This window comes from Trichoplusia ni, chromosome 17 (assembly GCF_003590095.1).
Source record: "Trichoplusia ni isolate ovarian cell line Hi5 chromosome 17, tn1, whole genome shotgun sequence".
Taxonomy (NCBI): domain Eukaryota; kingdom Metazoa; phylum Arthropoda; class Insecta; order Lepidoptera; family Noctuidae; genus Trichoplusia; species Trichoplusia ni.
In genome coordinates, this window is record NC_039494.1 from 3,365,680 (window position 1) to 3,382,130 (window position 16,451).

Genomic DNA, 16,451 nt, shown 5'->3' on the forward strand with positions numbered 1-16,451 from the left:
AGATCAAATGATTAAAAAGAAATTTGCAGGAAATGCTTGGATTTCAATGTATTAAATGTAGTAAGCATTGATCACTACGCTTGCATACGAATTAGCACTACCAAATTCGATTATTTGAAATCCTAAAGTAATATGTTGAATAGAAAAGAAATGCCTCTCTACACCGTGTAGTGCAACTACAATAATATTATTTAAGTCGTGGTGATCTTACGGTTGCGCATGAATGAATGCTTATGTACAAGTTGCAGGTTCGATCCCATCGCAGGCAAAGTTTCAGCGTTACTTTTTCTAAATTATAATAAGTACTTTCTTAATTGTTTCTGAGACACCACTGATATTCGGTGAGGTAAAGCACTGAAGAAACTTGGATTTCAAATATAAACTAGCGTGGTGGTCAATGCTCTAAAATTTCTATGTACGGGAAGAGGCCTGTGCCCAGCAGTGGGAAGTATATAGGCTGGTATTATAAGTGGTGGAAGGTTTCATCACAATGTGTTCGTTCACCGTTTGTCTGTGTTGTTATAATAATTAAGTTGTAAGTAAATAACATGGCTATATCATTCAGTGATGTAGATACCAGTGATTCTCTCAAGAGACAAATGGTAAAATTTACGTTTTTGTAAGTAATTATAATATTTTAATGCACACCATTTCAATTTATTTATCTTATGGGAGAATCGCTGTTTCTGAGTTGTTTTTATCTAAACATCTTACCTAGTTTTTACTATAGGTATGGAAAATTGGTGTTTCGTTTTCTAATATACGAAATTAAAATACTTATGTATATCGCCGTGTATTTCGTACTAGCTGTTGCCCGCGATTTCGTCCCCGTGGGTAGAAATATAAGTTATGATTTATACCTGCCCTTTTTTTTTGACATTTTCCATTATTGTATCTTTGCTCCTATTAGTCGCAGCGTGATGGTTTATAGCCTAAAGCCTTCCTCGATGAATGGTCTATTCAACACAAAAATATTTTTTCAATTTGGACCAGCAGTTCCTGAGATTAGCGCGTTCAAACAAACAAACAAACAAACTCTTCAGCTTTATATATTAAAGTATAGAGTATAGATATAGAGTATAGACTAGTAAAATACTAGTTAACAAATATTTTTAAGTTATCTGGAAATAGCATAGCGAAAACTTGTGGCCAATGAACTTTTTTAATGTTAACAACAACGCGTTTGTTTTATTTTGTTTCAACAACATAAACAACGATGAGTTTTTCGTAATTCATCCAACAACATATCCGTTTACGCACAGCAACACACACTAAAACAAATCAATAATTCGACTCAAGAACAAAATAAATGAATGAGCGAACGGACACGTTTTCTAATCCATCAAATGTTTCCATTGGTCCGGATCAAAGGAATTGCTAACAACTCGCCTGCCTACCCCGCAGTACTTCATAAAACATTCGGTAACAAAGTTTGTAGCCTACGAATGTAATGGTGTTTCGTGAATCCTGAGTATTAATTTGACAAATATGGTGGTATGGAAATTGTCAAATGGTTTGAAACAGCACCTTCTAAGTTATGAATATAAATTATTTGAGGCTATAAAAAGACTTATATGGATAAGGTTGTTTTAGGTAAATTAATTGTAAAGCAAAGCATTTTTATCACCGACATTTTATTCTGATTATACACTTCATATTTCCCTGCACATCCTCGTTTTTGACCGCTTTTGAATACGTCTGGCATTAATTTCCTAATTAAAAATTATATTGAACTCCATCAGTTGAACTCGCTTATAAATTGACTTAGGTACCAACCTAAAAAAAATGTTACGTGTTCTTAAATCCATGTTGGTTATAACTCCAACAATCTACGATTCAATCTCAACGAAAGTGTAGACCTCTATTAACAACTAACAAATAGGCAACAAAACTAGTCCAAACCAGTAACTTGAATACATAAATAACGACAAACTTTCATTTAACACATCAAACACTTAAAACTACTGACGTGAATACGCGTACAGTCATTTATCGTAGTGATCAATCGTTTGAACTCAAACTAAAAGCACTCACACACTCTAAAACGACCGATAGAAACCTCTTTCGTATTTATATATATAGAGTTTTAGATACGCCGTGCATAAAAAGTTTAAGTACATCGTTAATTATTAACACTTCAAAATGTTTACCTCCCCTTGAAGTAATTTTTGCTTTTGAAAAGAGACGTCGCTCTATACATTGTAATACGCTATCTCGCTTTTACAACTACAGTAATATTACTTTACGACATGGCGACAGGCCCTCTGGTGGTCAATGCGTGAAAACTAAATAAATAGCACTCACAAAAAACGAATACAAACTCCTTTCTCGTAATGTATGTAGAATCGTATAAACTTGGTGTACTTAACACAATGTTAAAAACTATAAGTAAACAGTTGCTTTAGTTATTAACACTTGAAGAGGCGTACTACCACTTTTTAAAGTACAACTGTTCAGGTGTGAGAGAGAGAGCGCTATACAACGTTTAATGTGCCGTCTCTTTCCCACAGATACTTCGCTCACATCCATATTTGAAAAGTATGAGTGTGCTGTGTATATGAAGTGTCTGGGTCATCGACCGTTGTTTGATTGCCTAGATTTGTATTCAAGGTTATACTTTCATTAAACAGATGTTTTTTTCTTTATATAAATCGTCTTGGTAGTATTTTAATGAGCTATATTTAGATTGTACTAATTTTTATCATGCTTTTTGACAGGTATTTATGTATTTTGTTTTGTGTGACAAGAATGTTAAAAGACCATTAAAAGAAACGGCTCCCGTATTGAGGAATTGAATCCTTGTATCGCGTGGGTTTCACATACACAAAAACATCTAGATTCAAGACAAACATTCGTGGATCACACAAATGCTTGTCCCACGAGGGGACCAAACCCGCGATACGTCGCGCTCTGTGAATTTGGTGTGGTGACCTCAACCACTGCGCTAAATATTGTAAAATAAGCTTCAAAATTTACTGCAAATTAAGCATATTTTCATTTCTAAGGTAAATATTATCTTCTACCAAAACATAACGCTATACAATGACGCAATACAAACGTAGCCATTTAAATATTCAATAGTATTTCCCGTATTTACCTTTTACGATCACGATTGTCATAACCTCAAATGATAGCTAACTCCATACAAGATCCATACAAATGTTGGTTAAGAAAATACTGTAGTGATGTAATAAGCTGTTCTGCATTCAAGCAAAACGTGGTTATTTGATTCTTGGGTTAGTATTGCCAGTGTTCGTCATGTACGCAAGAATTGTTACCCGTTGTAAAAATAGTTGGAGAACTCAATGTATGTATGTAAGATGCATGACAATGTTTGACACATTATCAACAGTTGAGAAACACAGAAGTCTTAACTAAATTACCAGTAGTTACTTTAAGTTAAAACCGGATATTAAGAAAAATATGAATTTGTCCATCAAGAAGATTGTTTAAAGTATCAGAAACGTTTTTTTATCTTATTCAGTTAATTTAAAATATGAATATGAAACGCAACAAGGTTATGAAATAAATGGAAGTGGCTAAAATCGTTCACTTGTCGGTAAAAAGTGTACCGTTAAGTGAAGTCACACGAGAATTCAACTTACTGTATCAACTTATTTTTACGTTAACGCGATAAAAGAAGGAAAACATGGAAATCTTTCTGGGATACCAGAAAATAGAAGTTGCCTCGAAAACTAGATCCATTTGATTATGATGATGATGAAATTAATAATTTACAACGTATAAAATTCATAAAGCGAAATCCAGGTAACTAAGATATTTCATAACAACGAAACCTAATTTTAATTCTTTTGACGGCACGTCAAAGTTTTCCAGTCACGCTCACAACTTTTATAAAGCCACACTTTCTGAGCGTTGACAAAAAATCCCGTTTTTAACGCTTCATATTCTACTTTTCAAAGACATTTCCAGTAAAAAGTATTTACGCTAAAGCATAATTCTCGCCGTGCAGTTGGTAATAAAAATAAAATTCAAATGTAGAAATGCATATCTTGTACAAATTGACAGTATATAATTTACACGAATATTGTCAATGTGTGCCACTGTTTTGTACTTGTGTGTGTGAATGACCAAGGAGTTTTTATTTAATTCTAAGTTTGAATAACTTGTAGTAAAGTGTAGCCGCGTCACTGAAGCCAGTAATCATAGGCCGGCGACCCCATGCGGTCGATAGTGCTTTGCTAGTGGTTTTTTCCCTTTTATATGCAATTGTCTATAGCAATCGAGTAACGGATAACCATCGATTGATTATTATCGATTAATAGTCGGAACAAATGCATTGTTGTTTTAATTTCGACACAGTGTACTGTTATGCTATCGGAGAACACGAAAGCTTTTCTTCATTAGGTTGTTCGTTTCATTCTACCTATAGACAGACTTACAGATTATTTAATTGACATTGAATTTCTATGTTAGTAGTTTTTAGAGTTCCGTTTCCAAAGTGTGTTGATCTGAACAAAGCAGAATCTTATGAAATATAAACAAAAAAATCGAGGTTGGCCAACGGTTAGCGTAGCCAGAAAATTCATGGTTTTTTTTACTGAAAATTAGTTTTCCATCAGATTATTAATTTGGGACCCTCAATGTCGCAATTCTGACTCACTTCGATTACGTTAACTGCTGGATTTCTTGACTATATTTACAAGATACATCTTACTTTCACGTCTAAGATAAATTATCATGTTTTCAAGTATTTAAATTCATGTAGAAATTCTATGATGCTATCAGAGGGTTTTGATGACTGGTTCAATAGATTCCTTACTTAGATATCGCTTATGGAAACTCCCAACGCACTCGCAACTGGTATATTGCAAGTTAAGATATACGGTGTAACTTAATTTACAAACTAGCATCTAAATCTTGTATATCCGTATTTAGGTTTTAGTACTTTCCTTTCATTTTTAATTAACACATAAATGTCAATCAAAGAAAGTTTTCTTTTTATATTAGACTAGCAGTTGCTCGCGACTTCGTCCGCGTGGTTAGAAGATATAAGTTATGACACCTTGGGTAACAATGTCGCAATTTTCTTAGGTAACCATAATATTTTTGAAATAAAGTATAGCCTATGTTCAGCGGGGATAATGTAGCTTCTCAACAGTGACAGAATTTTTCAAATCGGCCCAGTAGTTTCGAAGCCTATTCGTGTCAAACAAACAAATCTTTCCTCTATACAATATTAGTATAGAAAAAAAACAATTCAGTACATATTAAATTACCTGCATGATATCAATGTATTTGTGTGTCAAGAAAAAATAGCTAAATTGACATGACCGAAAACTTTTATTGTGTTTGCCGAAAAAAAAAAGAAAACGTCGTTGTCTACACTGACAAACGCTCAGGATTTAAATTTTGAATGATTGAAACAAATTCTTACATTCATTTTGCGTAGCTTCAATAAAACCGCAAATTAACATCGTCACTACTAAGCACACCCCATACTATTAATCTAATTTTCTAGTAGCCTGTCTATAAAACAGTTAATAACAGCAAACTTATAATGTCTGTATAAGTACAGATGCTAGCCGGAGGCAGTGTCTCAGTTCCGATGATCTGTAGAGGGATCCAAACGAGTCGTTTATTTGATATCCATAAGTAAATAGGTGGAATAGAGACGCGTATAGAAAGTACTCGGCGATCTTGTAGCTGTATACTGTATTATAGACATATTTGATACTGGGTACTGAGTGCTTTTGCGCGCTGCACCGCCCGGTTGTAAGTTGCATTTCACGAAACGTCTAATTCTTCTAAGTCTTAAATGTTTGCTAGTGTTTAAGCTACTCGTAATTTCATATCAAGTAGCAAAATTGTTTGAGTAGCTAAGTGATCAAAGGGAATCTGGATAGATATTTTTTTAATAGCATTTTGCCCCACATGTGTCGGGATTGCATGACTAGTTTCGGACACAATCGGACTCCTTAATCACGATCTGACGCGTTCGGAGTTGAACAGGCTTAAAAGAAGCTTGAATAGTTTTAAGGCACAAAAGAGGAATAAAGGCACTTTCTCAGGAGTTGTTAATTACGTTTATTAAATTTTTACAATTTAGACAGATTTAACTGGATTTCCCGTGTAATTAAACCTAATGAAGACGTATGACGATTTGTTCTCAATAGGGCGTAAATTAAATAACTTTAAAACCGCACTTACATAGGAATGTCAATTTTCAATTATTTTTAATCATATTTGTTAAATAATAAACTCGCTAGTTAATGACCGATTTGTGTATTGAAAGACAAGACTACCTAATACCCTACTGCCAATTACTTTACAACACCTTATTATTAAACCTCATTTGAACGTTATTACACAGACATTAAAGTTCAGTATCGCAAATTACACGCAATGCGAATGTGTAATAATCACTTTAATTGAATACTTAAATGGGAGCCTTCGCATAAGCCTGACGCCAAGTTCCAGTTGAAGTTATTATAAAACCTGTTATGGAAAAAGAAATTATAACGTGATTTACGTGATCTATCCTCCTTAATTTTACGTTAGTAAGAAATACTTTTCTGAAAACCGCATCTAAATTGCTTCAGCCAAACGCGATATAATCACGGACAAACATACAAGCATACAAGAAAATCAGACTATAAGAAGCTCATTTTATTTTAAGTCGCTTTAAAAAACCTCCTGTTTTGAAGTCGATTAAATATTATATCATTTCTTTCACTCGCTATAAAAACGGTGCATTTTAATTCAATGAACTTGTCAAAATATGTTTGTTTTAAATAATGGGCGGCGAGTTTGGGTATCAATTAAAATGCATGAAATAATTATGATGTCCCGTTTTATGATTTCATAAAGAACCTGAATAATTTGAACGGAACCTTTGTGTATTTGTTTTGATTTGAATATTCAATTGTTTATATTATTATAGAGAACTATCCTTTGTTTATAATGCGGTTGATTGACTAAAACGTTGAATTTATAATGTTATTAATTCATAACTTTGTGTAACAAATTTGTGGTAAATTATTTGGTGATTTACTGATATTAAAAGCTGCTAACTTTATTGTTTGCAGGTAGTGAAGTGTTAATAATAATAAACAAATATAAATAATAAAACTTTATATATTCAGCCAAATCCTAATTTATGAAGGAGAATTGTTCTTCATTGCCTGCAATTGATTTAATTAATTAATTATTTATTTGTCAATTGTACATAGGTATAACATAGTTAATTTCCCTGACTCCTGTACTTAATATTCACAGTGTTGCAGGAGAAGGAAGATCAAAATTGGACATTTAATCAATGAACGTTAAATACTTTTCTCAAAATAATAAAACAATCATGACGTCAGCACGTCTCTAGCGAATAACACTGACATGAAAATATGATAAGTGTCAAATGTTTGGTATCAAACCGCAACACAATTAGTGTTTTTCTTTAGTTTAATTTTCTGATTGCACGTACCAACTTTCCTTTCCAACTGTGCCCTAAAGGTATACCTAAGTACCAGTCAGTACCATTCATCCATCAATGGCAGTCACCGCTAAATCTCCCGATTCGTACGTTGTACCGCGTGCAAGTGCGTGCCCCGCCTAACGTATCGCCGAGTTCAGCGTGAAAAGAGAGTATATTAACTGAAATGGTTCGGGGATCAGAATTGAAAATACTGACGGCCAGTACTGATAGGTTGTGTGCATAGATAAAACGGTTTGCTGGTTATGTCGTGTGTATTTTGTGTCTTGTTGATGTTAAAATAGTATTTTTTTTTGTAATATTATTAATTTATTATTGTAAGTGTTCGAGCTATATTCGTTATTATTTACTTATGAATCTGCTGAATGAATTAAATTAATTTTATTTCAACTCGCGACTCCGCCGCCGCGTCAGCTCATGATTCTGTTTGGGTCCTAAATAAGTCGAGCGTTTGCGGCGTTACTAAATAAATAGTAAGGTTTTGCAAAAGTAAAAAATGTAAGAAATCGATCACTAATGTTGTAGGTGACAGTTCTGTTCATGAGTCACGTGACTTTCACTCTAAACGATACGCTTAGGGCTGTCATTTATGGAAATGTCAAATATTTGAAGACTTACGTAGACTCATGTATAAAACGCCTCAGATACTAAAACGTTACAACTTTTTGTACACATATACTTTTATTACTTTTAGACACATGTAAATATAACAAGTAATGCAAAAAACATTTACTGAACACGAATCCCGTCACACTCTAAATACTGACATAAAAAGTTACCAGCATAAAAAAATTATATATAAAAATAAAATGTTCGAATAAAAGTTTAATACCGAAATGAAATCGTTTATCCCGATTCGGTATAGCTCGGCGCTCTCTGTTGCATGCAGATTAGGTTGGATCCCTTTTTTATCTTCTCTACGTTGGCAGAACTGTATCAGACATGTGTGAAAGCGGTAAAACAATATTACATCCTCCCAGTATTGTTACTAAGGAACATATAAAGAAATGTTACGAAAAGATAATTGGATACCGCCTGCATGGATAACTACAATTAAAAATCAACTGAAAAGACTGAAACAAGTTAAAAATTCAATGTATACTTAGAAATATCAGCACGGTAGTCTTTCAATTTTTTGCAACAGTATAAACAGAATTGCACTCGGAGGCATGAAATAAAGTGGTTCTATATGATAAATTATTATCTCGTTGCGCATGCCTACGACTATTGCCGCTATATTTTTTTTTATATTTCACCTACCTAAGAACACTCGGGCTATTAAGACAAATCTAACGATACCTCAAATGTGAAAATCCATTCAACGGTTCTAGAGATACAAGGTAATAAAGAATATTACATACATACAAGATACGCGCTAAACACATAACCCTCCTGGCAGTCGGGTAAAAAGGAAAAACGAATAATATAGTCGGTCCCTTTTGTGATATAACTTTCGATAAAGAAACCATAGCTGTTATAGTTAACATACCTACATATAAATTGTAAAAATTAACACACCAGAAAGAAGGTGTACAAGAACTGCTTGTTTTGTAAAATCTTTACCAGCAAACAGGCGATGGAAGTGGTTGATATTGGCAGAAAGATAGTGGGCGACTTAATAATGTAACAAGTTTCATTAAAAAATAAAATAAAAATGAATACAAATAAATGTCTTTAAATATATAATTCTGCTGTACGTGTACGTGTATGACACTGAATTCCACCTAAACGATTAGACCGATCAGATATTTTTTTGTGTGCGTTCGAGCGTTAGTCTGAATGGATGACCCGCAAATCTATCCTGTATAAAACCCATCTGCTAGTATCTAAGGTATCTAGATTTTTTATTCTTCAGAGCCACTTTTTCTCCTGCAAATAAGTTGCCTTAACTAATTTTCAATTCAAAAATAGCCAACTAAAAGTCACAATGCGTAATAAACATTCAATTTCAACACAGACCATCTAATTCATTATATTTAATATTGCTAGGCTACAAATAACACTCGTATTACTGCTTATAATTTACTTAATCACCTAGCATTGCATTAGATACTTAGAATTAATAACAGTACAGGGTAATATAGGAATAATTTATGAAGCCAGCCATCGACAACACTCGGTACAAGCATTGTAATATTTGCGATACCTTCGTAAAATGGAATATGTAATACAAAAATATTTCTTAAGAACAATTCACTTGACAATCTGTATTTAAAAGGTACTTCCTAAATTTATTAGCACGCTCTTCTAAATCAAAGTATGGAGTACATTTTGAAAGTTTAGTTTATGAACTCGGTGATAAAGGTCGTTGTTAAGTAAGTTATTAACTGAAATGCGCTATGGCTTGAGTATAAGATACACTGATTTAATACAATAAACATGTCTATTGTGAGCTTGAGGTATTATAATTCTCATCCAGCTTATCAAACACAATTAATCAGATATTATTTAGATACTGCGTCCGTAACGTATATCACACTACTTCTAATGAACTAAGTTCGAGAAATTTCCAATAGATGAACTTACAAAACAGCATTATCGTCTAGAACAAAGTGTTGACAACCCCACAGTTATTGATTTGGTACTAACTCAGTATTAACTGCACGGGGACTCAATTACTGCGCTAGTGTGCGTGCCCCGGGTATTCCTGACTAGGAATGGTCGAAGTTTTAGGCGACATTGTATCGGAGTAGGTAATAAGCTTTACAAACGTTATAATTGTTCGATAATACCCTTTTTGAGATCTGATAAAAAATAACTAACCGAATTTTAAAATAAAACCTATGTTTTGAAATGTGCTTTAAAATTTTATCGAAATCGGTCTAGCCGTTTTTATAGTGGTAAATTGCATTGGCAAGTTTGAACCTACCCTAAAAGTTTAAGCCTGCTAGCTTATCGGGAAGTGACTCACATTGCAAAAATCTAACCTCAACGACAATCATACAAACAAGAAAGTGATTGTAAAAAATTATTAATACTGTTACAGTTCACTAAAATATAATAATATGTTTTCGTCTATGACCTAAGTCATATTTCAAAGGAACGCGAAATGTGTGTATTTAAGTGAGAAAGATGTTTGTGTGCCTTGTACAATAAAACAAGGACTAATTCTATTCTAAACTGAATTTTCAATTCCAAGACCGTAATTTTAAACTAGAGAAAATTAGTGACGTCATAAAAACAAAGCGCTATTAATCAAAATCCATCTCTCTGCCCTCCGGATGCCGACTGAACAATTCATTCGTTCCGCCGTTCATTTGTCAAAATTACTAGCCTTTGTGCGTTGAGCAATTATTTTCATGACCGCCAATTAATGGAAAGTAAATTAGAAACCCTCATTCCGCGAAAAGATTTCAAAAGAATAAGGCCCAATTTTCTTCTTTTTATACACTTTTTAAGAAGCCTTGTTCGTATTCGTGTAAAAAATATTAAAAACCCTCTTCATAAAGTTCTCAGACTTAGTTATGCATTCGTCCAATAACGTTGAAGGTTTTGCGTAAGATATGTCGTGTCGAACCTTTTGTCTATTACTCTCTACATGATTACTCAAAAAATAAAAACAATGTGTATTGGTATTCATTTGATTTTTGTTCTCAGTACTTTACCAACAACGGTTCAAGTTAGATCTGACCTAACTAAAGCCGTAACTGATTCAAAAAATTAAAAGAAAGTTGAATTAAGACAACGATCATTAAATAGTTTCATAATACCCGGTCGGTATTAAGTCTAATAATATAAAGAAGCCGCTCCATAGTTTCTCTGATAATAGGACTATATCCAATCTCCATATCGTTATTTCGGCACTTTGTTGCATCCATTACCATTCACAACGACGCTTGCATCAGAAAAATGGAAATAAAACCAGAAGCTGGCAATTACAGCAATCTTTACAAGTTCGGCTGGTCACACTATTTATGGTACCAATTCAAATCATAAACCATAGACTAGACCTCGGGAGATTCAAAATGTTGCCAGCGTAAATTAAAAGCTGATAGGGATGCGCTTCAAATATTTTATAACGATGTGAGATACAGTTTTTATTGCTCCCATTCATTCGGTAATGCATTTTGAAATAAATCTATTTTTATTGGTAATTAAAGGGATAGGCTTGCTAATTAGAAAATAGAATTAATGTTCGTTCATTAGGGCGGTGTAAAGTTTTATTTTATTTCCCATTTGGAAACTCGAACAGTTGTTTGTTTTTGTTATTAAAAGCCGTCTGTTGCTTGCCGTGCGTGTTTCTCGGATCTACATATAAAGTTAAAACTCCGACAATCTTGGATACGTTCCTTATATCATTTGTGCGAGAGAAGTATCGCAATTTTTCTGCTTTTGATATTATGACATGAGAACAACGTTTTTGTTGGATTTATTTTCTTTAAACAAGAAATAAATTGAAAGGAACAAAAAGGAACTGTTCTTATATAACTTTTTATTATCGCTACCGAAACTATTATAACAAGTAAAGTAGTAGAAAATGTCAAATTTAAAATTTGAAACAATTTATTTTATCATTTTTTAAGAATTTTGGAGTAGTTTTCGAACTACAGGCTATATTAAAGACTGGTTAAGCAAACCCAAAACCCTAATATACCCACCTATGAAAAAAATCTATAAAGGGTAATAAACATGTATTACAAGGCAATCCTTCTCCATACAACCCTCTACGATTGTTAAATAGGTAAGGGTGGGTAAAATCGAATGACCGGTAAAAGGGACGGGATGGGAATCGAATCGGCTATTCGTAGCACGTTTAATTGATAGCACCATTAGCTCTGCTGTGTCTGCGAAATTGTGTAAATGGATAAAAGAAAGAAATGCAAGAATGTTGTCTATAGCAAATGAAACCGGTAAAATGTGAATTGAACCCGTAGTGCAGATCCCGTATAAATGGGATCATAAAAAAATCTGCTGAAACTTAATCAGCCATCATATTTAACCTTTTACGTAACTTTATTGTTTATTTTAAAGCGGAAAAACATTTTTGACGACCTCCATGGTCGAGTGGCGTACGCACCGGTTCCAAGGTGTCGCTAGCTCTGAGGTCCCGGGTTCGATCTCCGGTCGGGTCAATATAAAAATTCACATTTCTACATTGTCTCGGGTCTGGGTGTTTGTGGTACCTTCGTTGTATCTGAATTTCATAACACAAGTGCTTTAGCAACTTACTTTGGGTTCAGAACAATGTATGTGATGTTGTCCGCATTTATTTATTTGTTTTTTTTTTAATTTCAAGTATCTGTCTATTATCGGTTATTTACACACAATCTATTGACAGACAGGCGGACAGAGAGCGGTACCACTGTTACAGTGCCGTTTTTACCCTTTGGGTAACGAACCCTGAGCTTTTAAAATACTATTACTGCTAGAAATAAGTATCCAATTTATGAAGGCAAAAGCATGTTTTGCATTGCATTATTTACTGCAAAACGTATTACGGAGTGGATCGTAAAATTGTGTTAAGATATACGTCCAATTAGAAGTCCTTATAAGTTATTATTATTTCTGTATCGCAGTACTGTAAAGGTACAGGCAAACTGATGCTAGGTACGCAAAGTATGCAACATATGATAAGCATCTGCTATGCGTGGCTTAATTGTATAATTTTGATTCTACCTTAATTTATTGGTAATTAGAGAAATGGGTATTCAAGAAATGCCGTCTGCAAAATAGAAGTACATAAAACCAGAAAAATGCTGTTATTGTCACAACAGCAAAACACATACGAAAAAAATATTTTAGTTGTGCATAACCCTTATCACTGAAGAGAATGAAAATAGGCAGCCGATTCTTAGGCCTACTGAATAAAATTTCTTAAAAATCTGTCAAGTCGATTCGGAGGAGTATGTTAAATAAAATTGTGACACAGTTTTTATTCTATACTAGCTGTTGCCCGCGACTTCGTCCCCGTGGGGAGAAGATATAAGTTAGTATTTATACCTGCCCTGTTTTTTTTCACATTTTCCATTGTATCTTCGCTCCTTTTAGTCGCAGCGTGATGGTTTATAGATGAAGGGTCTATTCAACACAAAAATAATTCTTCAATTTGGACCAGTAGTTCCTGAGTTTAGCGCGTTCAAACAAATAAACAAACAAACTCTTCAGCTTTATATATTAGTGTAGAAAAGTATCGTGACCCGATTTCCTATCTATCGTGTATCGTGCACCAAAGCATCAAACTTACCTCATCTACAGCGTGATATTAAAAACTACTTTCAAGAATTTAATATGGCTACCAGAGGAGCTTAAATAGCTGTACATTTTACGCAAACCAATCTCCTCCCAACCACACTAATTATGTCACTGGACCAAAGTTTACCCCACTCGTACAAGACCAGCCGAGGACCTATTAAAAACGCTTTAAGTAATACTACAGCTGATGAGGAAGCGGGACAGTGCTCTACAGGGCGTAGAGTTTCGTCTCGCTTCCACAACCGAGTAGATATTACATGGCGATAGTGGTAGACCCAGTTGCTTTTCATTTCGTTCCGAATAGAATGGTACTGTCCATCGCAAAACCAAAGAAAAACACCCTTTATTTTTATGTCCTACGGTCTTTGTGAGAGCATTCGTACACAGGCTTTTAGCAAAATGGATCTAGGTAGAAGAATTTGTTGAAATGTGTATGGAGGTAATATAAGTTGATGCATATTTTTTAGTGCTCAAAGGCTGGAGTTGAAAGTCGAGGAAGTATAGCACAAAGGGTCGCGTTTTATTATTCGTATAAAATAACAAGCTTCATGAACAGTTGTATAAGGAGAATGTTTCATTTTAACTTATTCATATTTACTTTGTTAATAAAAAGAGTTTACGGTAAAATTTATAAAAATTGTTAAATATTTTATGAAAAGCACATTTTGTTTTGAAAAATTATTCCCTCGTATTAACAAATCACGCAGTTACCATAACCCTTATATTAACGTAACACCGACAACATTATCGAAACATCGACGCCCAGGTGTAAAATGATCTTCCCCTCGTCGAAAATTGGAAAACGCGGATATTGGCGGGAAACGAGACCGGCTCCATTAATTGACGCCATTAATCTTTTGACCGTAACCGACACCTCTGCACGACTTCTGGCGGAAACGCCCGAACAAACCCGACGCGTAATTGCCTGTATTAAACAATGTTATTAGGAAGCTTTCTTAAGCGTATTACCGAATTAGGCGCTGTTTGTTTAGGAGCGTTCGCTCGATTATATATTAATTCGAACAGAACAATATTAAGAGGTTTTACTCTATCCTTGTAGGCACTTACCGGAGGAAAACGTATTCGGCCCCAAATAAAACCGTTTCGATATTCAGGTGTTTCTATTTTCTTTCAATTTCCTTCCTGTAAACACAGCACGTTGAACTCGAGTTGTTTGCGAACGATTTACCTCTTGTCCGCGTACACTTTCGCTTTACTACGGTCGATAAAACTGAAACATTATAAATTGTATGTTCAGAAAAAATATTTATTTTCATTTTATGACAGTTCAAATGTTCTCTAAAGTTTTATTCGATATAAAATGGCAAAGATCGGTCGTAAAATAATAGCCATTTGATTCCTGCCTTTGGAACAGACTAATTATGCTGTTCATATGAATAACATTAGTTGTAAAATTGAATTACCTAGTTTTATCATCGTAATATGTTATTAATACAAGTTTCTCTTGTTACAGATGGACAACCTAAGCGGTAGGTGGACGCGGCGGCATCGCTGTAGGTGAACTGCGAGCATCATGGCGAGGGCGTGGTGTGTGGTGGTCGCCGTGTTGATGACCACGGTGTTGGCGACCACGCGCGCTTACCTCATCATCCTCCCCGACACGGCGCCGCCCGGTCACGTGGTCCTCGACGCCGCCGTCTACAAGCTCGGCTCCGAACGCAACTACAACATCGATGTCCACCGAACAGCTAACTTCGTCCATCACATCCTTAGGGTCAACAGAACCAGCGGTCTCGTTACCCTTAGGAAGAGGCTAAGATGCGACGGAGTACTCTATCCTAATCTCTTCACTTTCTACGTCGATTCGACATCGGAACGCATCCGCGACATCGACTACTACAGCCTCCCCATCAGAATCTTGGTCACCGGTGAGGACTGCAGTCGGAGACACGCGGACCTTTACGATATAGACTTCGATCGCGTCTATGACCAAAATGATGCCGCCCTGCAGTATGAAGAGGAGCCCATCAGAGACAAACGGGAAGTAATATATCAAGAGAGTATAGACTGGAGATTGTTAGAAGAAGAGGAATTAGGCTCTAGTCAATATAATGTCTTATCCACGGCTTATCCGTGGTCGAACGTTATGTTCGAAGATTTCGTAGCGAGAAATAAAAGTAGGAAGAGGCGATCTCACGGCCCGATCCCCTTTGATATGGCCATAGATGTAAAAATAGCTGAAGCGAAGCAATGGATATCAGAAACGTACGCTAGTTTCGCTATCCCGACTACGGATCGATGGCAAGGGATTTGTCTGAAGCAATCGCAGTTTGTGAATTCCCTTACAGCTTTCCTACCGAGGACGGTTCAAAAGATGTGTAAAGTGCAGTTTTTGGATGTGAGTGATCCGAGATTCGTAATAGAAACAAGTCAAGGTGATTTAGTGGCCAGTGCAGACCTGTGCATCCAAGAACCTATGTGGAAAGTTTCAATACTGTTTACGTTTAACTGCGATAAGATCAACATTGTAGATTCGGATCATAGGCTGAAGATAGTGTATCATCATCAAGAGCTGAATGATACGGATATTGCGAGGCGGGTGAAGAGGGAGCTGCGGAACCAGTCTCCGTACTTCGAGCAGGCGCTGTACGTGGCTTCTGTGGCTGAGGAGCAGCAACCAGGCGTTGTTGTCACGACTGTTAGAGCTCGGTAAGAATCTAAAAACACTTTAGATATAATTACGCCAAACGCACCGTGCGTGACATGTCGCGGGTTTGATCCCTGCGTAGGACAAGCGTTTATGTGGTCCACGAATGCTTATCCTGAGTCAGGGTGTCTTTGTGCATGC

The 16,451-nt window shown here is 35.3% G+C and overlaps 1 protein-coding gene across 2 annotated transcripts in view; it reads left to right on the forward strand.

The window, feature by feature from the left end:
* The window catches only part of LOC113502328 (protocadherin-like wing polarity protein stan), a 211,832-nt gene that overhangs the window by 157,737 nt on the left and 37,644 nt on the right, over nucleotides 1-16,451 (forward strand). For both annotated transcript variants that reach the window (XR_003401350.1, XM_026883861.1), the window contains exon 5: nucleotides 15,117-16,312. Coding sequence is in view for 1 of the 2 variants with exons in the window: in XM_026883861.1 (XP_026739662.1) it covers nucleotides 15,177-16,312 (1,136 nt within the window). In the remaining variant the exon portion in view is untranslated. The remainder of the gene's footprint in view (nucleotides 1-15,116; nucleotides 16,313-16,451) is intronic.